The sequence below is a fragment of the Leishmania major genome, chromosome 16, assembly GCF_000002725.2.
Source record: "Leishmania major strain Friedlin complete genome, chromosome 16".
NCBI classification, from domain to species: domain Eukaryota; phylum Euglenozoa; class Kinetoplastea; order Trypanosomatida; family Trypanosomatidae; genus Leishmania; species Leishmania major.
The window spans coordinates 103,969-128,648 of record NC_007257.2 but is presented as its reverse complement, the minus strand read 5'-3'; the positions used below and the strand labels follow the sequence as shown (position 1 = coordinate 128,648).

Sequence of the window (24,680 nt, the reverse complement as noted above, 5' to 3'; positions counted from 1 at the left end):
CGTCATGTCATGGGGGTGCTGGCACCGCCTTTGCGCGTCCAAGCGTATTTCTCCCGGCGGCTCCTCAGCGTCGCCCTTCACACTCTGCGCCATTCTGAGGGCCCTCCCACCCTCCTTCGCCCCCTCTCTCACCCATTCCTCGCGTGCGGCTGGCAGACATTCACACCCGCGCGCACACGCACACGCACACACACACACACACACACACATACACACACCACACACACATACACAAGCACACAACACGAAAACGCATCGATCGGGGGGCTTGATGCGTGTCTCTGCCTTACGGACTCGCTCCTCCCTCTGCGCATCCCCCTCCCCCTCCTCTGTTTCTTTCTGCCGCTGGCTCGACTGGCCTCAATGGAGGACATCGGTGCCGATCGTTTTCTAGTGCTCTCCGGCGAGTTTCCGGGCGAGGGCGTGTGGTGCTGGGCCAGAACGTACACGGAGCTTGTCAAGTGCGTGCGGACTGCCTGGGGCTCCGATTTCAGGCCTGTCTTCAAGTACAAGTTACCGTGCATCCTAACAGACGCGAACGCTCACACTCGCTGCGAGGTAGCTGAAGAGAAGCCACCGCCGCAAGAGGAGATACTCATCGAGGAGGCAGTGGGCGCCGGTCTTTCGGCGTCCACCCCACACAAGACTCGCCCTTCTACGTGCCTCGTCGTGCTCAACGATGCGGACGACTTCCACTTGTGGAGACGCGGCGGGGCGTATGTATCGGCGGCAGACGCGGCAGCTTCTCCCGCTGCAACGACCAGGGATGTGCGAGGCGACTTCGTCCACCATCATGGGCCACCCGCGGGCTCGGCTGAGGAGATAATGCACACGGTAGCGCACCATATGGACTACCATCGGCTCGCCTCGGAGGCATGCACCGCAGATGCGAGTGCCACCGCCACCGCGACCACGACGACTGCCGCCGCGCGCGAGGAGGGCCACAAAGAGCGCGTGTGGAAGCCGCGTCCGCTCACGTCCACGCTCTACGCATTTCGCTCTGGTGTGCCGTCCACGGGCCTCCTCCACGCACCCCAGCGGCAGTACAACGGCAGCAGTGCATCCAGCGAGAGAGTCCGCACGCGAGCCAGTCCGCCGGTGCGGCGCGCCGACGCCGACGTCATTCAAGTTCCGCTGCAGTGCATCCTGGACCCGGCCCTCATCCTTCGGCTCAATGTGACGGTGGTGTTGCGGCACAGCGCCGCGCCGGCGGAGGTGGTTCTCTTTTCCAGCCACACACCATCCGGTCAAGGCAATCTTCCCTGGGGTGCTCTGTGTGTCAAGGCTCGCAACGCGTGGGGGGTGCACGCGCCCCAGTTCCGCTACGTCGACCTCACCAACGGCGTCACGCAACTGCTCATCAACCACGTCAACGACTACCGCGCATGGTGGCAGCAGATGCGGCTGACGAACTGTGAGCTCTTGGTCGTGGAGCAGGCACCGTCGGCGACGAGCGGCTCCGCATTTGCATCTGCGGAGGCGCAGACGGCGATCGGTCGTTACTACGAGGAAGAGTGGCCGGTGGAGCGGTACTCCTCTTCGAAGAACGTGGTGGAGCTCGTGCGTGAGTTGAAGGCGCTTGAGCGGGAGGAGAGAATGGCGGCTGTGCAGAGGCTTGGAAGAGCAGTAACGGCGCCGGCCAACGGCGATCTCACCGCCTCCGCAAGGGCTGCGACGCCGCGACGACCCACCCATACGTCATGTGAGTCCCCAAAGATCGACGCAGCGCCGGCACCCTCTAGCGAGACGGCAGCCGTGGCATCGATGGCAACGCTAGCGGAATCGCGGACCCTCGACCCGTATCGCCCACTGCTGCTTCAGAAGCCGCAGAAACCCTTATCGATGACATCCACCCCGAGCCACGGCCGGTGTTGCTCCACGCCTTCCACGGTATCATCCACCGCCACCACACCCTCGCGCGTACCATTGACGATAGAAGAGAAGATCGACGAGGAGATGTGGTGCAGTTTGCTGGACGCCGAGCGCTACGCGCGGCTGATGAAGCTCGTCTCACCGGAGCACCCTGACACTGTTGCCGTCTTCAGTGGTAGTGACCCGGAGCTCGAGGCGACCAGTGAGCGCGTGAGGAGAAGGTCTCCTGGCGATGCAGAAGCGCCGCTGCGACGATCCCGGCAGTGGATTTTTGCAAGACTGACTTCGCCGGAGTCCAAGACAGTGACTGCGAAGGCCACGGCGGGCCACGCCGATGGGCAGGTGCGCACGCCTTTCACTGCCGCTCGTAAGGATGCCGCCGGGGCGGCTGCCACTGCAAACGGGGTCTCTCGCTTGAGCGTGGCGGCCATGCCCGAGCCTATGCTCGATGCACATGTGCGGGCGCGGTCGCACAACGCGTTGCTCTCCCATCACTTTCGCACGCACTCGGCCTACCCGCTCAGCGCACGGGGGATCGGGGCGACGCCGATATGGTAGCAGGCAGGCATCTGCTGTCTTCTTTGCCGCCGAGGTGGTCGTTCTCTCTATTCCCCCCTCGTTTTATCTCTCTCTCTCTCTCGATCTGAAGCTTCAAACGTTTTCCTTTTCGGAAACGACAGCAGCTCGGATTGTGCCGCGTTCCCTTTCCATGTATAGTGCATCATCACTCTCCCTTGCCTCCTCGCTGTCCTCGCCGTCGCCCACCGACTCCATTATCTCGGCATACAGACGTGCAGGCACAGACCCTCCCCCCTCCCCCCGCACACGCGCCCTTTCGCGTGTTGACGTACGTGGGGTTCTCGATGTTTCCTTTCGTTGTTGTGGTTTCCCCTTCTTTGCTTCGAGTGTGTTGCTTGGTGCGTGGACGTCAAGGGCTCCCACATGCATGCGCCAGCGGACAGTGCCGATGTGCACACAGACAAGACAAAACCGTCTCGTGTCTTTCCGTTGCATCTCTACCGGATCTCTCGTTGCTGTCACGACATCATCGGCTTTAGATGATGGGAGCAGTGCACGAGCGCGCCCACTTCGCATATGCGCCTCTCTTCAGTTCCCTTCTCAACTTCCCGTTTTTTTCTTCTGTGGATGCGCGGTGTCGCAGTTGTGGGCCTCGGTCTGTCCGTCTGCGCGACTGCATTGCACCGCCTGCGGTGGAGAGCCTCCGTCAGTGAGGTGGTGGGGCGGGGGCTGCGACGGCATTTCGCTTCTCTTGCTTACTGTTTAGTAGTGTCTCGCCTTGCATGGTTTACCGACTTGGCCACCGCTCCCGGGAGCCAGGATGACATCCCCTGCAACCGCGCGACGCGATGCGGCACTCGACGACGAGGGCTCCTCCGCGGCGGCTGTCTAAAACCAAAGGAACTCCGATGTGGCGCTTACGAGGCGACGGGAGACCATCCTCGCCTGGCTGCGCAAGCGCTCTCAAGCACGGACGGCATGGTGGGTCACACTGCAGGCAACGCGCGCAGACGGTAGCAGAGCACGGGTGATGAATGAAAGAGGCGTGACGAGACCCAAGACGAATCAGCCCTACCATGCATGCGTGCGAAGAGCATGCGGTGTCTCCTACGTTCGACCGGGCCTGTACGAATATGAAGCACAGATGCCGGAGGCATGGCGAGAGCCCCCCCCCCCTCAGCTGCACCACGGAGTCCTCCAGACCCCCGTGTGGAGAGTCTCCACACCACTTTGTGGAATGCCGCGGCTGGAGGCGAGTGAGGGCAGAAGCATGACATCGAGGCAGTGTGGACGGGATATCAGAGGGCCCTGGCCGGAGGCTGGCCAGCGTACTCCTCGAACCCATGCGGCATGCGCCTGGACCACCCCCTGTTGCCTGCACCACGCCCGCCCACCGCCTCCAGCCCTCAAGTAGGGCCTTGGATGCTGCGTGCTCGGGTTAAGGCATGTCGTCCGCGCGAGTCTCTCCGTCTGGCGCCGATCGGGCAGCACGCATGGGAGAAAGAGATGGGAAAGGACAGAGAGCCCGCAAGACGTGTGACCCGATTCAACGGCAGGGCGGCTCACCCATGACGACGCAGGATGTAGCCAGGGGTGCCACAGCGGTAGGTGGGTTGCGGTTGTATGTGCATGCGTATGCTAGCTTGTTGGCGATGAAAGGGTGCGCTGAGGGAAAACCGTTTGCGCCGTGTCGGCGGAGCGGGACGACAGCGAACGCCGCAGCCTCACGTGCTTCTCCTCCTCGTGTGGATGGTGCTCCCGGGCGACTGAGCTCAGGGCGGCGGCACGAGCATTACGATGTCGGCTCTGGTGGCCGGATCGAGGCGCACCTTTGATTTGTGCCCGCGTCTCTCTTAGCGCACCGCCACGTGCTGGCGCGCACCCAAGCGCGGTCGCCAGCGCAAGCACAGCCGGGCAGAGCCGCGTCTTTCTTCACCACTATCACCCTCTTCTTCTCGTCCACGCCTCTCTCGACCCTCTCTCCCGACCAGAAGCTCGTGGACACCACCTTCGTGCCAGACCTCGGCGTAACCTCCCTCCTCCTCCTCCCCCTTACACACTGACGCTTCCAAGCATCATGTCGGACCCGGCTGCGCGCGAGGGGGCGCTGCCGTCACCGCCAAGGAGCCCGCCTGGCTTATTGTCGAGGACGACTGCGGATCCTGCGGCTGCCGCTTCGCCTTCCGACCTCTCCGGTTGTGCGAGTCCAGCACTAGCCACCACGATTGAGGCGGGCTGTGCGAAGCGTTGCCGCGACGGTGCCAAGAGTCTCCTCTCCTTCACACCGTTCCGAATGGCGGAGAAGCGGTACAAGCTGTACGAGTTCTCGCGGCGCGAGACGCGTCGTCGACCACCGCCTCCGGAGACGGACCTGACGGATGTGGTGCAGCTTCACGACCTCGATCGCAACACGGATGAGAACAAGCGACTCATCCACCGGGTCGTTCTGCCACGAAAACCACAGCACAACGACGGCGCGTCGCTCTCGGCGGCGGACGAGGCGCAGCCAGGGAAGGAGGTGTTGTGCTACACTTTTGCTGGCGTCCCTGGCCTTCTGCTGTTCCCGGGCGTGCTGAGCGAGGCGGAGCAGCAGCGCTGGTGTAGAGAGGCGGTGCTCGACTACGCCGATTCGGCGAAGCACCCGAACATTCTCAGCACCCACGCCAAGGCACCGCAGAGCACGTCCTGCTATCAGCCCCCCATGCGGTGGGCCACGCTCGGGTACAGCTATGAATGGACGCAGAAGGTGTACTGCCGCGATCGCTACTCGACGTTTCCGTCTGCACTGCGTACGCGGATGTGCGATCTCGTCTCGCTCGTGGCAGGGGTGCGACAGGACGGGTTCTGCTGCGCCTACCCTGACGTCTATGAGCCCCAGACGGCGATCGTGAACTACTACCCTGTCGGGTCGATGATGATGTGCCACCAGGATATTAGCGAGGAGACGCTGGAGCAGCCGCTGATGAGTTTGTCACTGGGCTGCTCCGCCATTTTCTTGATGGGCACGCAGTCTCGCGAGGATGCCCCGTACGCGTTTCTTCTGAGAAGTGGCGATGTTGCAGCCTTCACGGGGCCCTCGCGGTCGGCGTTCCACTCGATACCACGCATCCTCGACGATTGCCCTGCGTACCTGACGTTGCCGGAGGATGAGCTGACGGAGGCGGAGCGGCACCGGTACCAGCAGCACGCCTACTGCGCGCACCCCACCCCCGACGGAAGCTTCTCGCGAGTGGAAAAGGCGATGATGACGGCGGAGGGGCAGGAACGGTACTGGCGCCTCTGCATGCGGCACATGCGTGTCAACATCAATGCACGGCAGGTGTACAATGAGCGGTGCCCCGCTCTCTTCGGCGCGCCACGCGACCTGGCGCAGGGGAGGGGCGCCACAGGCGCCGGCTGAGAGAGAGAGAGAAGGGAAGGGGGGGGGGAGGCGCATGCGTCGAGTGCGAATGCAGCGGCGTTTGTTGTCTCGCGTGACAGCGCGAGCACATCTTGATGTTGCTTTCTCTTTGCCCTCTTGCCCTCGTCCCCTGGAGGGCCTCATCGACGGCGTCGCTGTCACTGCTGTCATGTGTGTTCGCAGCACAGACTGTTTCCCCCCCCCCCCCCCCTCCAACCCTTCCCCCCCTTCCCCCCCCCTCCACCCACACACACACACACGCAAGGACGACAGAACAGCGCAACGCCGTGGGTGCCAAACACGCACATGCCGGAACTCACGCACAAGTGCGCGCGCGGGGGGTTTGTGTGTGTGTGCCGCGCCAACGTTGCCTGCGGTTCTCATGCTCTGTAAAGACGGAAAAGGTTAGAGGAGAGATGACCCTCCCTCAACCCTGTGTGCGCCACCCCGCCTCTTCGAAAGCACCCGCCGGCAGCAGGTATCCTCCTCGTCGTCTCCCTCGTCTGTGCGTATGCACGCCGCTCTTACTCCCCCCCCCTCGTCTCGCCCTTCTCCGTCTCGCGCTGTACCCTGGTAAACTCGTCCTTCATCCCATCTTCATTTTTCCGCGTCAAGTCGAAGTACGGACTCGTCACCGTTTCCTTCGCGCGCGCGCACCCCTACACGCCGCCAACTTGACAGGTGGCGTTGGCGACACACCTGCGCTTTACGTTTTCTTTTTATGGCGTGAATGTGTCCTCTGGTCGGAAGCCTGTGGACCCCCCTCCCCGCTCGCTGACGGGGAGCGGCCAGCCGACCTCACCATCACAAAGACGTCTCTGCGTGCGCTCGTCGACCATCGCTTCTTGTTCGCCTCTCCACCTTCCCCCGCCCACCCACCCACGGGCACGCACCACGACACTTAAAGGGTCGGACGCAGAACTGAAAGATGCTCTTGGAGGTGTTCGTTGACCCGTTCGTGCTGTTCTGCACGTTGTGCATCCTGTCGCTGTTGTTTGTCGCCCGTGACGCGCTGACTACCGAGATGGTGCAGGCGTGTTTTAGGGAGCCAAGCACGACCTGCGCCCTGGCCGCCGTCCCCGCTGCGTGGCTGATCGGCGTCGGGTGGCGCTGGCGCGTTCATCGCTCCCTCCGCCAGCGAAAGGCATACCAGGAGGCGCACAAGTCTGAGATGGATTCTCATGAACTGATCAACGACGATGGCATGATGGCGCTCCCCTCACTTACGGGGAGCGCACCCGCGCGCAGTGGTACCTACTGAACGGCATAATCGTACGTACATATGCTCATGGACGGCTGCGTCGGCGTCTTCAAGACAAACCCGCTGCTGACGGAGAACTACACAAAGGTCGACGCGCGCTACGCGAGCGAGCTTGGCAGCTTCAACGGCTCGGCCATGCACGTGGTGTCGCTCATGGAGTTATTCGTCAAGGGCCCTCTGTGCGTGCTCTTGTATTGGGCATTCCAGGTGCGTTACCCCATGCGCGACGCCCTCGAGTTTTTCGCGTGCGTCACGCAGGCGTACGGCACCATTGTGTACCTCGGCCAAGAGGCTATCAGCGGAGCACCGAACCTCGACGTCGACCACGACCTCACCTTCAGCCCACACCACCTCTTCTACTTCTGGTTCGCAGTCGTCTTCGGCTGTGTGCTGTATCTGCTGGTACCCGCCGTGCTGGGCTGGCGCAGCTACGTGCAGCTGCGCAACCATTGCACTTTCCCCATGCAGCACCACTACAGTCGCCGCAGCGATGGGCGCCGCAGTGGCATCCACCTGGCCCAGCACATGTGAGCACGGTGGTAATGTGAGGTGGACGAGGGCGGGGTTGATGGAAGGCGACACTCAGGAGTGTCTCCAGGGAATAGCAGTACCGTGTCGGAGGACTAGCTCGCATCTGTCGGCCGGCAAGTCGACCACCAGATTACGAAGACTCCACGTTCTGGGACCAGCCCACGCGCGCTTCTGCTCGTGCTCTTCCTCAGCGTCGGGGGCGCGCGCGGACATGATAGAGGCATGCCTTGCACTATCCTGTATTGTGTTTCTTTTGCGTGTGTGTCTGTCGAGGCCTGGCCTCACGCCACTTGCCACGACTGCGACTACCACAGAGTGCCCCTTGCACAGCAGACGGCACCATCCATTTCCGCCACCGCCACCGCCGACGCGCGTCGGGTCTGACGAGGTGACGGGGGTAATGCTGTGCAGCTGCGTGTTCGCGGCCTCTCCGCTCCTTGTCTGTCCTTCGTCTCTCGTCCTTGTAACTCCACCGTTCTTCCCATCCGCTCTTTCCTCGCTATCAGCCTCGCGGGGGTCGCACCGTGATTTGGGCCACGTGTGCTGACGTCTGCTTTGTTCGAGGGCGTATTCGTGCACCCTTTGCATCGCGCGGGATGCGAGCAGACTCGGGTACTCGCGCATCTCCCAAGGCCACTGCCCCCGTTCCCCCCAACTCCGACTCCCACTCCTACTCTTCCCTTTCGCGTACACGTCCCAGCACGGGCAGACGTGACGCACGCAATGCACGCCACGCTTCTGCGCAGTGGGATACGCACGGTGGTGCCGCCCCCAAAGGCCTCGCCGCTGTACCGATTTCTTCGCGAAAGTACGGCGCAGAGCGTACTCGATGCGGACAACTCTACGAAGATGGCGAGTGAGCCCCTGGCCAGCGTGCTGCCGAAAGGGTCCTCGACGGAGAGCCACGCCTTGCTCTCATCGCTGCCGGTGGGTGTGTTTGAGGGCCTGAATCGACATGTCTGGGTGGATAGTAAGCGCAGCTTCTGCTACCTCTGCCAGGAGACAGTGGGTAACGTTACAATCCACAGCAGCGACCGCGATCACACCAGCATGCTGTTTTTCCTTCTGCTCTACACGGCATACCCGAGACACGACTTGTTGACCGAGGCGGCGCGAGCCCCGACGGCAGGAGAGAGGGCAGCCGTTGTGGTGAAAGATGGGAGCTGCGCCTCACAAGCGTCTCTGTCGGCCGAGCACAGCAGAGCCGCGGGTTTGCCTCGGCCGATGTCCGCCTCGAGAAGCAAGGCCGTCCCGCTGTTCACCCCTAAGCATGTCCTCAGCGGGGCGAAACGGGACTTTCCATCTCTCTTCCGCTACGCCACGGACTGCCGCACCACGGACCGCCTACACGTCGTCGACGATGCCGTGCGCCGTGCCGAGCTAGAGGCGCTCTTGCTGTACCTGGCGCACCCACCGCACCAGGCGCTCTCGCACGTTCTGCAAGGCCAAAGCCCGAATGGATACTGGTACAACGGGGAGCGCATGTGGAAGGCGCACATCAGCCGCATCGTCGCACAACTGTACCCACCCATGTCGGCTGGCATGATGACCAACTTCACCCAGAAGTGCTGGGGCCGCACTAACGGGGAGCGGCTGTACGACGCACTCTGCCTGCACCGCATCAAGGCCTACCACGGCTGGGGCCCCTTCGAGAGCAAGGAGCGCAAGGCCTTCTTTCTAAGGCATCTAATCTGGGAGCTGCTCTGTGTCGAGGTCCGCGACGAGGTATCAGAGGAGGCAAAACTGTTGACGTCGCTGGCTCTTCGGCGGCTTGCGTTCGAGATGGTGTTCCTGCAGTCAATGGACTACATGGATCGAGTGCAGCGTGTGCACGAGCTGCTGGGCAGCCCCTCGCTGGAGGAGCTCAAAAACCTTAACGCGCTCTGACGGACACATCCCGCACGCACGCACCCGTCACCAGAAAGCCTTGTGCTTCCTTGTGGTGGGGAATGCTGCACACGGCTCTGTCGTAGTCTTGGCTGTGGCGCGGGATGAAGGATGAGAGGGTGAGAGAGCGAGCGACGCCGGCGCAGGTGCGGTCAGTGTATGGCTGTTTTGCACACTGCAGTGAGTGTAGGCACAGCCCCGCCCGCAACTCCTTCCTAACACCATCCTGTGGCCCCCCCTCCCCTCCCACTTGCCGTCATCTGTACTTTGTTGCCGCGTCGTCGCTCGTGTTTGGTGCACCGTTATCCCTCTGTGTGCACTTCGTTACAGACTTACGCCCCTCCTCCTCCTCCTCCCCCCCTTGCGATGCCGATGTGCCTGCGCCGTAGTGCGACGCAAGCGTATCGTTGAAGCGTAAAGGGGATTCGGTCGGGCCTATGGTGGTGGCCGCTGGCGAGGGTGGGGGCGCCTTGTGGCACCGAGCCACCGACTGCCCCAGAAAAAGAGAAAACGAAGGGGTGAAGGATCGCGGTGGAAGAGTTGATGACACGTTTCCCTGTAGTGACGCACGAGGAGCGCCCACACAGCGGCGTCCTTCGTCGCTCGCTTCCTCTGCTCGACGCAGCTGTCGTCTTGCCTCTCTCTGATGCACCCTCACCAACGCGCAGGTCACACGAATCGCGAATGCAGTTCACCTGCCTGGCACTGACAGACGCGCACTGCAAACGTGTGCGAAACATGTCTCCTTTCATCCTCTCCTTCACCCACATCCACCGATCCGTCTCGCTCTCTTCGTCGTCCGCTTCGCACTGGACTTCTCCCCTCCGACTCATCGCCCTACGCCCTCACGCATGCACATCTATGCATACATGCACATCAACTGTGCACACAGTACACAGGGCGTGTGCGGCGCACGTGTGTTCCCCTCCCCTCTCGCCCCCTCCAACTCCCCTCCATTGCACACACGCAAGCGGATCTGCTCGCCTTTCTTCTTCGTAATCATCACTATTGCCTTGCGTGCGTGTGCGTGTTCTCTTTTCTAGACTCGGTTGTTGTGCAGCCCGTGGTGTGAGCGCGGCGTGCGTCGGTGCGCTCTTGAGGGCTGCCCCACTCTCTTGCTTTGGCCTTTCCTTGCTGCAGCGCGTATCGTCGCGTTGAAACGAAGGCACCGCCGCCATCACGTAGGTACAGACGACAGGGGGTGTGATGGGGGGCACCGCAAGAGTGCATCACGCCTTGCTGCCGTCTTTCTCGTCCCCTGTCCTCCTTGTGGGCGCCCGCTGCTGACAACGTCTGTCCATCGAGGGCGGCGCACATTCTACGCCATGTACATCCTGGAGCTCAACTACGGGGATGGCGAGATCCACCGGCATTTTCTGCTGCCGGACCAGACATATACGCTGGGCAGGAAGACGTGCCGAATCCTGCTTCCAGCGGCTGAACCGTCCATCTCGCGCCACCACGCCACGATCTTTGTAGCAGCGATGCCCCGCTATAGCGTCCTGGACCCCTCAGCGCAGCTGGAGATCCGCATCGAAGATGTATCGAAGCACGGCACTTTTGTCGACCGCGAGCGCATCGGCAAGGGCAACTCGCGATTCTTGTACCCGGAGGACCGTATTCGACTCGGCCTTCGCGTCACGGCGCGAATCATTCCGGTGATGCTCGTGCTCGCCATCTCGCCAGACTTAACAGACGCAAGTTTAGACTTAGTGCTGGACGCGTGCGTGCACGTTGGCGCCCTCGTCGTCGAGGACTCCATCCCGGCACCACTTTCGTACTACGAGCAGCACATCAACTGCATCGGCTTTCTGTACGTTGCAGAGGACAGCTTCAGGATGGAGGAGACGATGATGACCGCACTCGGGCACGGTTACACGCTCGTGACGCCACACTACATTGCTAATTTGGTTCGCAGCCTTGAGAAGAAGAGCACGCTGATGCCGGGAGAGTTTCCGTCGCCCTCCTCGCCACTGCCGGCGTCTCACACGCTGCGCGGTGTGCATTACCGCCGCCCCGCCCATACCTTTTTCTCCGTCACGGAGTTCCTGTCTATTGGCCGCCCGATGATGGCCGAAATCTTCCGCGACTGCACGGTTGTGCTGCTAGAGAGCGCCCTGGAGGAGATCTACAGTGGGGTGCTGCGCCTGTTTGGTGGCACCGTAGAGGCGGTGGCGCTGGATGCCATCGATGCGTGGCGCTCGCGGCAGTCGTCCTCACCACCGTTCCCGCTGACCACCGTCGTGCTCGTTGGTGAGGCGGACTTCCGCAGTGTGTCGAACGAGGTCATCGAGCGCGGCGGTGGTCGGGGGGTGTTCTCGACGGAGCACGCGCACCCCGTCATCTGCGGCTATCTCACCATGTACAAGTACGGCGTCTGCCTCATACCAGAGGAGAACGTGCACCTCGCGCTTTACCGTAATGACCTCACGGAGCTGAATGCGAAGCCGACATCGCGCTACCTCCAGCGCACCGCCGATGACTTGCTGGCCGATGCGGCGCCGTCGTCTGCGGACGCTGCCCCGCTGCTCAGGCGAAGCGGAACGTTCACCGGCTCGAGCTCAGCCAGCCGCCGGGGCAGCACCACCCGCGTGTCGGAGTCGCCGGCTAACGCGTCAACATCACCAGCGGCTACGATCGACCCGGCACCGGTCCTTGCCAGACGTTCGCGCGAGCCCTCCTTCCATGCCGGCTACTCGCCTAGTCGGGCAGACAAAGATGGCAACGCGCCGGCAGCGGCGCGGCCGGCAACCACTGCCCCGACGGCGGCTACGGCAAGCTCGACTGGGGACGTGCGGAGCTGCGACAGCTCTCGCAGCGCCAGTCCTCATCCCGCCAGCTCTCTCCACTTTGCTCATAGCGCTGGTAGTGAGTCGGCAGCTCAGGAGAAACGCTCGAATAGCGCCTCTGCAGGTTCGTCTCCCTACACTGCGGCCCCAGCCACCACGTCCGTTGCTACGGTGCTGCCATCAGCAAACTTGAACGGGACTAGCCACGCGCCGGATACAGCTACCTCATCCACCCACTCTCTGCTGACGTCGGTGGCGACAACCGCGTCGTTGTCAGCCGGTGCTGGCGGCGGCGGCGGTGCCACCACCGCCTTTCGATGCGGAGACAGGTCTGTCTCCGCAACGTCTGCAAGTACGGCGACGCTTGCCCCGAGCGCGGCGCCGGCGCCGCAGCGCCTGCGCGTCAATACTGCCCGGCGCAACTCGCACCCGTTCTCACTCTCAGCCCGGCAGCGCAACGGTGGCGAGGAGAGCGACGACGAGGAGTGCACCAACAACGGCACCGGCGGCGTGCTGGAGCCTGAGGAGGCGGAGGGTTCTCAGTGGCACCGCCGCGGCGCAGCCTCGTTGACCCGCCGCGCGAGCGGCAGTCTGCGTCGCTCCAGTATAGACAACACCACTAAGATGCTCCCGCTGAGGAGCGAGGGGATTGTGCGCTTGCTCTCCGGTACTGGCTCGGCGTTGCAGCCACCTGGCGCTGCCGCGGCTGGAAGCGCTCGCGGCCACCAGGCATCCACAACACTTGACGAGCGGCCCCAGCGGCGTCCGCATGTAAGCTCCGAGGAACGGTGGTGCAACTCTGCGCGTGGGGTATGGCTCCGCTGCAGCAACACCGAGGATACCGAGAGCTCAGCAGCTAAGGGCGCTGTGCCCCCGCTGACGTCATCGTCTTCCACCTCTCCAGCCACAGCCGGCCCCACGGGCGGCACGACTGCCGCCGTGATGGTACTTCACCGCGCAGGACAGCCGAAGAGCGTCCCTGCGCTAACCACACCCGCAGTCGCCGCACCGGCGGGCGAGCCTGCACCATCAAAACCGAAGCACTCAGAACGCATGAACGGAAACCCGATCGGCAAAGGCAGTGAGACGGCCCATCCGCCTCTCCCCATCCGCCGCGGAGAGCAGCGCTTAGTCAGCACATCAGCTTCAGCACCCTGCTGTGGCCTTGTGCGTCTGAACCCATCTCTCGACCTCGTCCGCAGTGGGAGGTATCACGACAGCGAGCGGTGCACGACGCCGGAGCACGATGTTGTTGTACACACCGCATCGAAGGTAGGTGTGTCGCCTCCGCGGCAGCGCGTCGAAGCGGTGCGCATCGGATCCGCGTCAGGGCGGCGTATGCTGCTCTCCCGCGACTTGGAGCCTTCTCTGCCTTCTCACATCGAACCCGCAGAGGGTAGCGCTGACGATATAGGTAACCCACGCAGCGTCGTGCGGTGCGAATATCTTTGCAATGGCAACCGACAACTGCCCGGTACCGCCGCCCGCCCTGTCTCCGCACGGCGGGCGTCTTCTTCCTTTCAACGCTGTGACAGCTCGCAGATGCGGGAGATGGCCACGCCGTGTCGTCTCATGACCCCGCGCTTGTCCAGCAGCGTACCACGCAGTCGCTCTACCCAGGCACAGGGCAGCGTGCAGCGCAGTTGGTCGCAACTCGCCACAGACGATGGCACAGCGCACAAGACGAGCATCGGTTATTTGAGGGAAGGCCGCAGCGGTGGCGCCTCGGCGCGGCACGGCAGCATTCAGCGACGCCACGGAAGCCCCACCCAAGGCAACGAAGCGTCATGTGCCGCGACGACGTCGTCGAACCTTTCCGTGGCGGCACCGATTCCGGGCCTGCGCAACGGCAGTGTCAACTCAGGCAGGTCTACCACGAATAATGTGACGGTAGAGTCGTACTTGCAGATGAACAAGGAGTTGCACTTGCACTGCCAGAACTTTATGAGCAGCTTCCTCGACAACTTCGTAAGCGACGCGGAGCGGACTGCGCGGTGCGTGGTGCGACAGGCCTACATGGATCCCCCGAGCAAGCAGATGCTGAAGGACGGGGTGGGGCGCGTGTTGGAGTTCTTGTACTACGTCAATGGCACCTACCCTGACATACCAGCCATGTACAGCACCACCAGCACCCGCGCTGCGTGTCATCAAGTGTGGCAGAAATCCCACTACGCCCTCAGCAAGGTCAAGTCCTGCTATAAGGCAGTGAACTGCAAGGTGCCATCGGTGCTAACCCGTGCCTGCGCCGCCCTCAGCACACGTGCTGTGCCACCCCCGCATCACAGGCGACTCACCTCCATCACCGCCAGGGCCGAGGCCGGACCATCGCAGCGCATGAGTGCCTTCTAGGGGAGGAGAACGATGCGCACACCCGCAGACGCAAGAGGGGACGTGACGAAACGCAGCGCGGAGGCGAACCACCAACTGGCGCGTGCACACCAAGTGTGTCTGTCCGTGTTTGCGCATGTCTCTGTTCTCCGTGTCTTTTTCTCGTGTCTGCCGGGGGGAGGGGAGGTGCGCGTGCCTTCTTGTCCGACAAGGTTGTTGATGGTGGTCTCTGCACACCCCTCAGTGGCACTTTTTGCTCGCGTTTCGACTTACTTCGCGCCTTCACCCCTCGGCGTGACGGGCGTGCTCGGGACGAATCCCCGTCAACGGCGAGCGGGCTCCGCCTCTTTGTTTTGCTTCGCGCGCGCGCTCTCTCCTTGTTTGCCTTTGTTTTCTTTCGTTTTTTTTTTGTGTTTTCGTTTGCCGTGTGTGTTTCTGTCTAACGTCTTCATGTCCGCCCGCCGCCGCCGCCACATTTCCCTGAACCTTCATGCCTCCGGGGTGCGTCTGCGTGTGTGCCTACTCGAACAGCACGAGCTGTTTTCAAGGGGCCCCTCCCCCCACCCATCACCTTCGCGCCCTCGCTGTGCGTGCGCGTTGGCGATCGCTCAGGTTGCATCTAGCTTGCGTTAGTAGAACCCGTCGCCTCCGGCCCACTCCTGTAACGCAAATCACATTTTTTTTGCTTACAGCTCCTCCCCCCAATCGCCCGAGCCGCGCGGCTCCGCATCCGCCATGATTGTTGTCGCCGAGCTCGTAGACTGCCGCAGACTCCGTTCTTTTCGGCTCAACTTGGCTGCTGCTCTCACGTCTTCCCCGGCTCTTGCTCTTCGCGTGAGTACTCTGGCATGCACTGTCGAACGCCCTCCTACGGTACAGCAGCGGTGCTGTCGTGGCCGCGCGTGATGCGTGCCACTGGTGGACGGTGTGGCTTGGCGAGAGAGAGAGAGAGAGAGAGTGGACCAGGGCCGTGTTGCGGCAGTGGCTTATGAAGCGATGATGACGCCAAACGCGATACAGCGCACACGCCCCATACTCCCTCCCTTCACTCGCTGCCGTCGTCTCTTGCGGGCGAGCTGGGATGCGCCGCACCCTTTGCAGGTGGTAGTGGCGGGCGTTGCTACGCCGTGCCACGCCGCGGCGCGTCCTTGCTCCATCTCTTCCTCTTAGTTTCGTAGAGCACTTTCTATGTTGATCGCCGCATCCCTTTAGCACTGTGCGCCTGTGCGTGCGTGTGCGTGTGCATGTGTGTGCGTGCGTGTGTGTGTGTGTGTGTGTGTGCCTCTGGCGCACTTCGTCTTGGCTGGTGAATAGAATCCCCGAAGTAAGGCCCCCCCCCCCTCCCTCCCTCCCTCCCGCCCCTTTCCCTATTTTCTGCACTGATGATCGCAGTGCAGGAGGAGGAGAGGGAATCATGAAAGCCAACAAACAATGTCGCGACAGTTGCGCAGAGAAGGTCGTGAAGCGCGACAAGGCAATGCGCACGCACCGCGGAGGAGAGGGGGAACGCAAGAAAAAGGTGGGTGGTGTGGGGGTGGTGAGAGATGTGGTAAACGGTCCCATTCCGCGTTGTGGAGGATGACGCCGGCTACACTTGCTCAGAGTCCTTCTCTCCCTCTGTTTGTGGTGCTGACCTCTGTAGGCTCTCGCCATGCTTGCGCAGACGCCGTTGTCTGCTCTGCTTGTTCTGCCGATAATTGTGTCCATGCTCAGTTCGGCACGTCTCTGCTTTCTCGCTTGACTCTGCGTTGCTCCTTTCCTCGTCGTTCTACTCGTTGGATGCGGTGCCACATCTCCGCACCGCCGCCCCTTTCATCCGGACACGCACACGCACACGCACACGCGCGTCAAGCGCGAGAACTCATACGTGCTCAGGGACGCTTTGAGTTTGCTCCTGCCACGCATGTCGGCGAAGCAAGATGGTTCAACAGCGGAGTCGAGGAAGGCACCGCACAGCTACCGTGAAAGGGTCAACTCAACGGTCGAGCTTGCGGCGCTCGTGTACAGGCCCCTCACAGCGTCGGGTGCTCTGCTTAGTATTCTGCGCGGCAAGCTCTACCGTCGGCGCAGCGTGCGCAACGTGCTAGATGTGGTGGCAGTGCGCTCTATCTCAGGCGGTCAAGGGCACTCCGCCGAATCGAAGGTTCGCGTGGAGTACCTCACACCTGCAGAGGGCAACGCCAACGGGAACAGTATCAGCAACATCAGCGCTGCCCCCTGCGCCGACATCCGAGGCAGCTCAGACACCGCTGCCACGAGCAGCTCGCCGTCGACTCCTGCTCAGCCGACCCTCCTCGAGGGGCGCTGCAAGATGTGCCTCCTAGACCCAACAGTCCTCAAGGCTACGGAGCTGTGCCCCGACCCTGCCTCGGCGGCCCAACACTGCACGCCTGTTTTTTTACTTGGTGCCGCCGTTGTCGGCTCCCACGTCACCCGGCAACTAGAGGCCGCCGTGCAAGCAGGTCAGCTGTCTCGCAAAGCCGCTGATCTGCTTCAGCAGCTCCATGAACGCCTCGCCGGGGGCCCCTCCTCGGTAAGCCTCACGGAGGACACGGACGGCAGCGAGCAGCCGCAGGGATTGCCTCGTGCGGCTGCAGCGCCGCCACCGCCTTCCAACAAGAGGCGAGCGTCTTACACGGGTGCGGTGGAAGTGACCTTCACCCCTCGTGCGGTGGAGCTTAACTACCAGGCGTACACAATGTCGGAGCTGCTCTCGATGGTGTTGCCCCTCCGCGAGCACGCCGACCTCGTGGCGCTCAGCGGCTTTGAGCAAGTCGGGCACATCGCCCACGTCAACCTCTCCGCTGCGCATCTGCCGTACGCTGATATTATTGGCCAGGTCATCCTCGACTGCAACGAGACGGTGAGCGTGGTGGTGAATAAGGTGGACGCGATCAGCAGCGTGTTTCGCGAATTCAAAATGGACATCATTGGGCTGCGCCGCCGCACGGATAGCGTTGATGGGAATGTTGTAGCGGGTGCCGACCTCGATGACGCTGGTGAGGCTGGGGGCTCGCTGACGGCGGCAGAGAGACAGGCGATTGCGCTGGAGGCGTTGTCGCCCACCTACTCCCTTGCCGAGGCACGAGTCCATCGCCTGCTGACGGCAACGGTTCGCCAGCATGGCTGCAGCTTTCGCGTGCCGTACAATCGCGTCTACTGGAACTCGCGCTTGAGCTTCGAGCACACGCGGCTGGTGGATCGGATGAGACCGGGGGACGTGCTGTTCGACGTCATGGCCGGCGTGGGCCCGTTCGCTGTGCCTGCAGCGAAGAAGGGCGTGCAGGTCTTCGCCAACGACCTCAACCCGGTGGCAGCGCAGTACATGAAAGTGAACGCGGAGCTTAACCATCTGCCCGCCAACGCCCTCCATGTATTCAACATGGACGGGCGCGACTTTCTGAACTCGGTGCTCTTCACCAGCGTCACCAGGGCTGCGGATGCGTCGCTCCCAGGACACCTCTGCACCGGCCGCCGCCACGTGACCATGAACCTGCCAGCCATTGCAGTCGAGTTCCTCGACGTGTTTCAGCCACTCTCCAGTACCTGTGCTCCCGCTAGCGAGCAGCGGTGCAACGCGTCCGCTGCAGCGGTCGTGAACGAACGGTGGAATCACTTGCCAGCCCACGTGGATCCCAACGCCATCGACCGCCGCACCCTCTTCCACGTGTACTGCTTCTCGGCCGCCGAAGACCTCATCACCGACGCCGTGCGGCAAGTGGAGGTGAACCTCGGCTACACTCTCCCACCGGAGAATATCGAGGAGACGCTCATGGTGCGGGACGTTGCGCCGACGAAGCGGATGATGTGCGTCAGCTTTACACTGCCGCCAGCCTTCTGGAAAAACCTGCTCGCCTCGCGGCCCGGCCAAGGAGGCGAACCAGGAGGAGCTCACGCAGAGACGGCCAGCACGCTCGTGGAGGTGGAGCAAGCCGCAAAGAAGGCCAGGCCAGATAAGATGTAAGAGGGAGACGCAAGTGCAGGCGTGCCTGCATGAACGTGTTGCTCCGTTAAAACACTCTCGACTAACGCAACACGCAGCAGAGAGGGCAGCAAGCAGAGTGGCCCCCCCCCCCCCCAGCGGAACAGGAGGAGGACAAGGAGGCGGCGCTGCGCCGTGAGGCGCACTTGCGGAACGCGCACGTTCCGCGGCATTCGATGTCCACGCGCCCGTGTGCATCCGTGCGTGTGTGTGCGTGCCCTCCTGTGCTGATGGGGTGTGGCTGCCAGTTTGACTAACCCAAGGCGCACTGAAGGGCTTGGCCGCTGAATGTGATGCGTGAATTCGATGGGCGGGAGGAGGTGTGATGGGGAGCAGTAGATTGGACCGGATAGGAGGAAGAGGTGGCCATCCTGCACAGCGGAGGTGGGCGCATCCGTTCTATGCGGTGCCCCGCCATGAAGAACAGAGCAGCTGGCGCCGAGCTGTGCCTGACCTCCCTTTTGTTATCCCTATTCACTTCCCTTGTGCATCTTCCCCGTGCTTCTCCCCTCTCGCAACGTTTTTGTTCTTTGCTGCTGTCCCCACCTTTTATCTCAATCTCTCAGCCGCTGCGCCAGACGCCGGTAATGACGTGCCCACCCCTGCGTCGCCCTCGTCCTCGCCCACCCGTCCACAGATGGCGGTGACGCCGCATCTCTGCGCAGCACGGACAAGTATGGGAGGCGAATTTGGTTGACGGCCTGTCGGCTTCCTTTCCTCCTGCACTTTCTCACGAACCCATAGCGACCATGCGGCCTCTTCCACTGGTGCGGATCGAAAGCCTCGGAGACGCCGAGCGCGAGCGCAAGGACCACCCGCAGCCGTGACAGCAGATGGGAAGCCGTTCGACAGAGCAAGAGCAATATCGAGGGCTGGGGAAGGGGGCCAACCATTGACACGCATGCGACAGCTAAAACAGCCCCCCTCCACCCTCCCTCCCTCCCGCCCTACACACACACACACACTCGTGTCGCTCTGAGCGGCGCCACTGGTGGCGGGGTCGCTCGTTGTCGTTTCTCTCTCGGTACGGTGGTGCTCCCTTTACTGGTTTTGGTTGGCGTTGTGTTCGTTGCCGGGAAGTCCTTTACCGCAGGGCTCGACCTCCCTCCATCGCACACAGGTGAGGCGCGTTGGTGAGCCTGTCAAGCCATCTCTATCGGCCCCTGCCCCCCTCCACTTACTGATGCCAATCGATGCTGGAGGACGAGCCGGTCAGCGACGGAGACACATGTGGAGCGGCGTCCCCGCACGAGGCGGCGTGGAAGGAGGGGCATAGATGTCAGGCCCTTCGTCATACCACCGTGTGCCTATTCGGCGCCCTTCCGCTTCTGCCACCGCTGACGAGGGGTGGTGCGGGGGTTCGGGGCGCTCTTACGGATATTGCTGCCGCATGGTTCCCTCGGTGTAGCCTGCGGTATCACATCCGCCATCTGCAGCGCTCTCTCCATATTACGTTCGCCATGTTGGTTCGTCTTCGAGCCGTCCTGACGCGTTGATAGGCCATCAAACACCGATGCACCCACACAACTGCACGCGCCGAGTGGTCACCACCACCACCATCACCATCATCACCACCCACGAAGAGAGACTAAACGCCCGAGGCCCGCGTCAGTGGAAGCGAAGACCATTTCTCGTCACAGGGAGAAGGCTAGGGCCGACCAGTGACGGACTACGTTACACACGCACACATCCGTATGCATGCACATGTGTGTGTGTGTGTATACACGGCGTTGTACCTCCTGAAAGGAGACAGAGGCGCTATCACGCCCCCTCCCGTACATCTCTGCACTGCTTCTCTCTCGCCCTCTCGACTGTGGCGGCGGCTTTCGCTGCGAAACGTGCGCGGTGCAGCACCTCTTTTTCTCTCTTGGACCTTCGTCTACTTTTGCTTCTCGACCTCCTCGCCTTCTTCGCCACTATCCACGATCCATTCCACCACTGCCTCTCTGCGCAGTGCTGCCTCAGAGGCAGTGAGCCGACGGACGTACCACACATCCACATCTTCCCGGTGCAAGAGGGTGTGTGGAGGTCGTACAGAGAGGGGGGGGGGAGGGAGACGCCTGTTGTGTGCCTCTGTGTGTGTGTTAGAGGTGCCGTTGATCACAGGGCCGGGGGTAAGACAAGGTTTGCCTGCACCCCTCACTCTCCACGCCCTTCCCCACACGTGAGCTTGCGGACTCTCTCGCTGTGTGCACGTACATGAAGCCGCTGGGCGCTTCTCACTCGCTGTTTTTTCTCTGTTCCCTCCCCGCGCCTACCACGACTGACCACACACTTACACACACACACACATACACACATAGGCACAGACACGCACACGCCAGCCATCGAGCGCTACAATGATGAAGCCATCGGCACTCGATCGCATCCACGTGCGCGAGGATGATCCCAAGGAACTGTTTGAGATTATTGAAAGCGTCGGCATCGGCAACTTTGGTGTCGTTCTCAAGGCCCGCAACCGCGCCACTGAGGATATCGTTGCTATCAAGCAGGTCCCGCTCAGCGACACGGACAAGGAGGACCTGGACACCATTGTGAAGGAGGTGGAGATCCTGCAGGAGTGTGACCACCCGAACATCGTGCGCTTCTATGGCACGTACTACTCGATGGGGGTCTTGTGGATCGTCATGGAATACTGCGAGGGCGGCTCTGTGGACACGGCATACGACCTGCTGCGCCGTCCGCTCTCGGAGCCGCTCATCGCGTACGTGTGCCGCCAGACTCTGCTCGGCCTGCGCTACCTGCACGAGCGCCACGTCATTCATCGCGATATTAAGGGCAGCAACTTGCTGCTCACCAAAAACGGCCAGGTGAAGCTGGCGGACTTTGGCGTTAGCACGGAGCTCAAGCACACGTTGTCTCGGCGCAACTCCTTCATCGGCACGGCGCTGTGGATGGCGCCGGAGGCCCTCACGGAGAAGGACTACGACAGCCGCGCCGACATGTGGTCTTTGGGGATTACCACGATCGAGCTGGCAGAGGGGCAGCCGCCGCACCTCGGCATGCACATTGCCCGCGCTGTCTTCTTCATCCCTCTCAACGACCCGCCAACGCTGCAGGCCAAGGAGCGCTGGTCGCCGCAGATGAACATGTTCATCCGCCGCCTGCTAACCAAGAACAAGGAGCTGCGCCCCTCTGCGGCCACGATGCTGATGGACCCCTTTGTGGATCCTGCCGCCGTCGCCTCGCAAGAGGAGATGGCCGCAGTTGTGGAGCAGCTCCTCACGCGGCGCCGATCCATGGATGAGCGGCGAGATGGCAACGACAAGAGCAGCAACGCGTCGGCCATGACGATAGTCACGCGGACGTCGTCCGTGGTGGGGGCCATCGAAGGCGCGGGCGAAGAGGAGGGCGAGGGGGTCGCCGCCATCCCGACCGACGAGGCGGCTGCTCAGTGGATCGACGAGCACGTGGCGCCACAGCGGAGAGCTTCGCCAGCTGCTGGTCGGGTAGTTGCGAGAGCTGGTGGGGGGGCCGTGGCTGCAGGGGCTGCCGCGGGCGACCGCGGTGCCCCGCTTGGTGGGCGGCTGATGTTGCTGCCGCTGCTGCACTTGGAGGACATGTCCTTTGACGCACTGAGCGGGGGTGGCCGTACGCTGTTCTGCAGCAGCACCGCCGGTACCGCTGGCGTCAGTGGAGGCGGCACCGACGCTGTCGGCGGCGCAACCACATCTAGCTCCGGCCTGTTTGGCGCCGCTACTGCAGGAGGGGCGACGTTGTCGTCCGGTGGCGCGGCAAACGGTGTCGTGGGGGGCGGGTCACGTGTAGGTGGGTCTGGGGTCGCACAGACGGCGCTAGACGGCGTCTACACGGGAGAGGGCAACGGCAGCACAACCACGATGGCCAGCGCGAACCGTTACTGTCACCCGTCGCTCCTGTTGCCCACATCGGGCAGCGGTGGCGTCGCCCCGATAGTGTCTGCGTTCCCTCCGGTGTACGGGCCGCCTTCTCACGAGGCCAGAATGGTGGCCGCGGCTGCCCATGGCGACGCGCTAGCCGAAGCGCTCCATTTGCTGGGCTACAGTGTCGAGGGTGTCTCCCCGCTGTATCTCCGCTGCTTCGAGACGACCACGCTGAATACGGTGCGGGAAGTATTTCTGTACAACCAATACCTTCCGTATACCCGCGCGGTTTCAGAGGCGGAGGCTAAGCACGCGCAGCGGATGAAGCTGCTCTGTGGCACGGTGCTGAAAAACGTGTACGCGGCCACGTGTGAGGGCACGCGGAATGCGTAGAACAAAGAAGACAAGCAGAAACCGGGCGGGGTTGGCGGGGGAGACGCGAGTTGCTGATGGCGGATTGGGAGGAAGTCGAAAAGAGGCACTGCGGAAACGCAGCAGCGAGGGTGCCGAAGGACGAGAGTGAGCAGCGCCCCCGTTCGCGTCTGTGCCTCGTGTTAGCCAGGTCGCCACGCGGGAGGGGGGAGGGTGACGCCCGTCGTGCTCAGTTGTGGTGCAATGCGCACTCGTCGCGCTTGTGTGTGCACGTCATGTTGCCCTTTTCGCCCCTTTCCTCTTCTTTTGCGGCACCAGCCGCGGCGCTGTGCACTTCCTCCGCTTGGGCATATTCGACTCGCATGCTTGCGTGCCCTGTCTCTGACGCACTACCTGCGAAAACACACACACACACACACACACACACACACGCACAGACGTCTGCATTGGCAGGCCAGGCGCCGTTGCTTTTTGTGCTGCGGCTTTGGCTTCCCTCCCACGCGAGGCAGTTGAGGTCGCTTCCCCTTATCCCGTAACGCGGAAAAAAACGTTAGCAATGAACGGGCGCAGCATCGAGGACATTGTCGAGATCGAGGACTACCGCGCCCCCGCGGTTGACTCCACCATAGGCGATATGGATAAGGAAGCCCTTCGTGAAGAGCTGCGTCGCCTGGACGCACAGAAGGCGGCCCTCGAGACGAAGCTGACGGACGCACTTCAGTATCTCGCATCGACCCCTGTTGGGCTTCGCGGCCGCTTGCTTGACGATGAGGGGTTCCCGCGAAACGACTGCGACCTGTACGCGGTTCGAACAGCCCGGAACACGGCCGACTCCACACGCAACGACCTGCGCGCGCTGAACGAAAAAGTATACAGCCTTCTCAATGAGCTGCACCGCCAGACGCAAGAGGAGGCGCAGCTACAGATGGTACAGGACGCCGCTGCCCGCCGCCAACGACAGGCAGCGGCGGAGAAGCGGGCGCAGCGCATGGCAGAGGTGCAGCGTGTCTCGCGGCTGAAGCCGTGCCTGGTGGTGGCGAAAGTGGACGCCAATAGCCCGGCGGAGGAGGCCGGCCTCTCCGTCGGCATGCAGATCCTGCAATACGGCACGGTGACGCAGACGGAGCTGATCGCGGAGGGTCTGCAGGCGCTGGCGAGGGAAACATCCACCCACGAAGGGGCGCCGATTGTGGTGTGGGTGCGGAAGCCAGGAGAGCTGCAAGATGATCCGTCCGAGCTTGTACTAGTGCCGCAGCGCTGGCAAGGGCCCGGGCTGCTCGGCTGCGCCTTGGACAGAGTCGGGGACGAAGCTGTGTGAGGGTCGCTGATGGGAGAACACGTTTCTTTTTCCACCTTTTTGGTGTCTTCATGATCTGTTTGGGAGTGCTCTTCTCATTCCATGCATACGTGCTTGTGTGTGTGTGTGTTTATGCGTGTTGTGGTCTCGAGGGCGCAGCCGCGCTTCGCCATGCCGCCGTTCTCGCATGACGCAGGCCCGCATGATCACATTCAGCCGTGCTGTGACTCGCCATCTGGTGTTGCACGCATGTGTGCGGATTTCCGCGTGCCCTTTTCACGAAAAAGAAACGCTTCTTTCGTGCGCGCTACTTGCGCTGGCACGAGCCGCGAGAGATGTGCGGCGGGGCGGGCCTATCTGCGTATAGGCTGGTGCGCATCGTCTGTTGCTGTACGTTCGGGTGCGCGCCTCCCGGGCGTAGACCATACTCGCACTCCTGCTCAACGCCGACAGCTCCACCCTTGTTCCGTCATGAGGCGGAGGATCACGCATCGATACCGAAGTGCACGTTCGCACACTGGAACGGCGTCGCATCCTTTTTCCCGTCCACGAGTCGGCCTTCGGCTGTACGCGCTACAACTTGACTGACACCTCCTCGTT

At 62.5% G+C, this 24,680-nt stretch overlaps 8 protein-coding genes across 8 annotated transcripts; all 8 read left to right on the top strand.

The window, feature by feature from the left end:
• Positions 1-363: 363 nt before the first annotated feature.
• Positions 364-2,430, top strand: LMJF_16_0360 (conserved hypothetical protein; the record flags this gene model as incomplete). Its single annotated transcript, XM_001682062.1, has 1 exon — positions 364-2,430. One exon carries the CDS (start codon positions 364-366, stop codon positions 2,428-2,430), a length of 2,067 nt encoding a protein of 688 aa, XP_001682114.1.
• Positions 2,431-4,684: 2,254 nt separating this feature from the next.
• Positions 4,685-5,791, top strand: LMJF_16_0350 (conserved hypothetical protein; the record flags this gene model as incomplete). Its single annotated transcript, XM_001682061.1, has 1 exon — positions 4,685-5,791. The coding sequence occupies one exon, from the start codon at positions 4,685-4,687 to the stop codon at positions 5,789-5,791; it is 1,107 nt and encodes a 368-aa protein (XP_001682113.1).
• A 1,282-nt stretch (positions 5,792-7,073) lies between these two features.
• On the top strand, positions 7,074-7,583 carry LMJF_16_0340 (putative 3-Beta-hydroxysteroid-delta(8),delta(7)-isomerase; the record flags this gene model as incomplete). Its single annotated transcript, XM_001682060.1, has 1 exon — positions 7,074-7,583. The coding sequence occupies one exon, from the start codon at positions 7,074-7,076 to the stop codon at positions 7,581-7,583; it is 510 nt and encodes a 169-aa protein (XP_001682112.1).
• Positions 7,584-8,306: 723 nt separating this feature from the next.
• Positions 8,307-9,470, top strand: LMJF_16_0330 (conserved hypothetical protein; the record flags this gene model as incomplete). Its single annotated transcript, XM_001682059.1, has 1 exon — positions 8,307-9,470. One exon carries the CDS (start codon positions 8,307-8,309, stop codon positions 9,468-9,470), a length of 1,164 nt encoding a protein of 387 aa, XP_001682111.1.
• Positions 9,471-10,795: 1,325 nt separating this feature from the next.
• On the top strand, positions 10,796-14,608 carry LMJF_16_0320 (conserved hypothetical protein; the record flags this gene model as incomplete). Its single annotated transcript, XM_001682058.1, has 1 exon — positions 10,796-14,608. One exon carries the CDS (start codon positions 10,796-10,798, stop codon positions 14,606-14,608), a length of 3,813 nt encoding a protein of 1,270 aa, XP_001682110.1.
• Positions 14,609-16,490: 1,882 nt separating this feature from the next.
• LMJF_16_0310 (conserved hypothetical protein) lies at positions 16,491-18,551 on the top strand (the record flags this gene model as incomplete). The annotated part of the gene is made up of 1 exon (XM_001682057.1): positions 16,491-18,551. One exon carries the CDS (start codon positions 16,491-16,493, stop codon positions 18,549-18,551), a length of 2,061 nt encoding a protein of 686 aa, XP_001682109.1.
• A 2,357-nt stretch (positions 18,552-20,908) lies between these two features.
• On the top strand, positions 20,909-22,804 carry LMJF_16_0300 (putative protein kinase; the record flags this gene model as incomplete). The annotated part of the gene is made up of 1 exon (XM_001682056.1): positions 20,909-22,804. One exon carries the CDS (start codon positions 20,909-20,911, stop codon positions 22,802-22,804), a length of 1,896 nt encoding a protein of 631 aa, XP_001682108.1.
• A 535-nt stretch (positions 22,805-23,339) lies between these two features.
• On the top strand, positions 23,340-24,101 carry LMJF_16_0290 (putative proteasome 26S non-ATPase subunit 9; the record flags this gene model as incomplete). Its single annotated transcript, XM_001682055.1, has 1 exon — positions 23,340-24,101. One exon carries the CDS (start codon positions 23,340-23,342, stop codon positions 24,099-24,101), a length of 762 nt encoding a protein of 253 aa, XP_001682107.1.
• Positions 24,102-24,680: the final 579 nt, after the last annotated feature.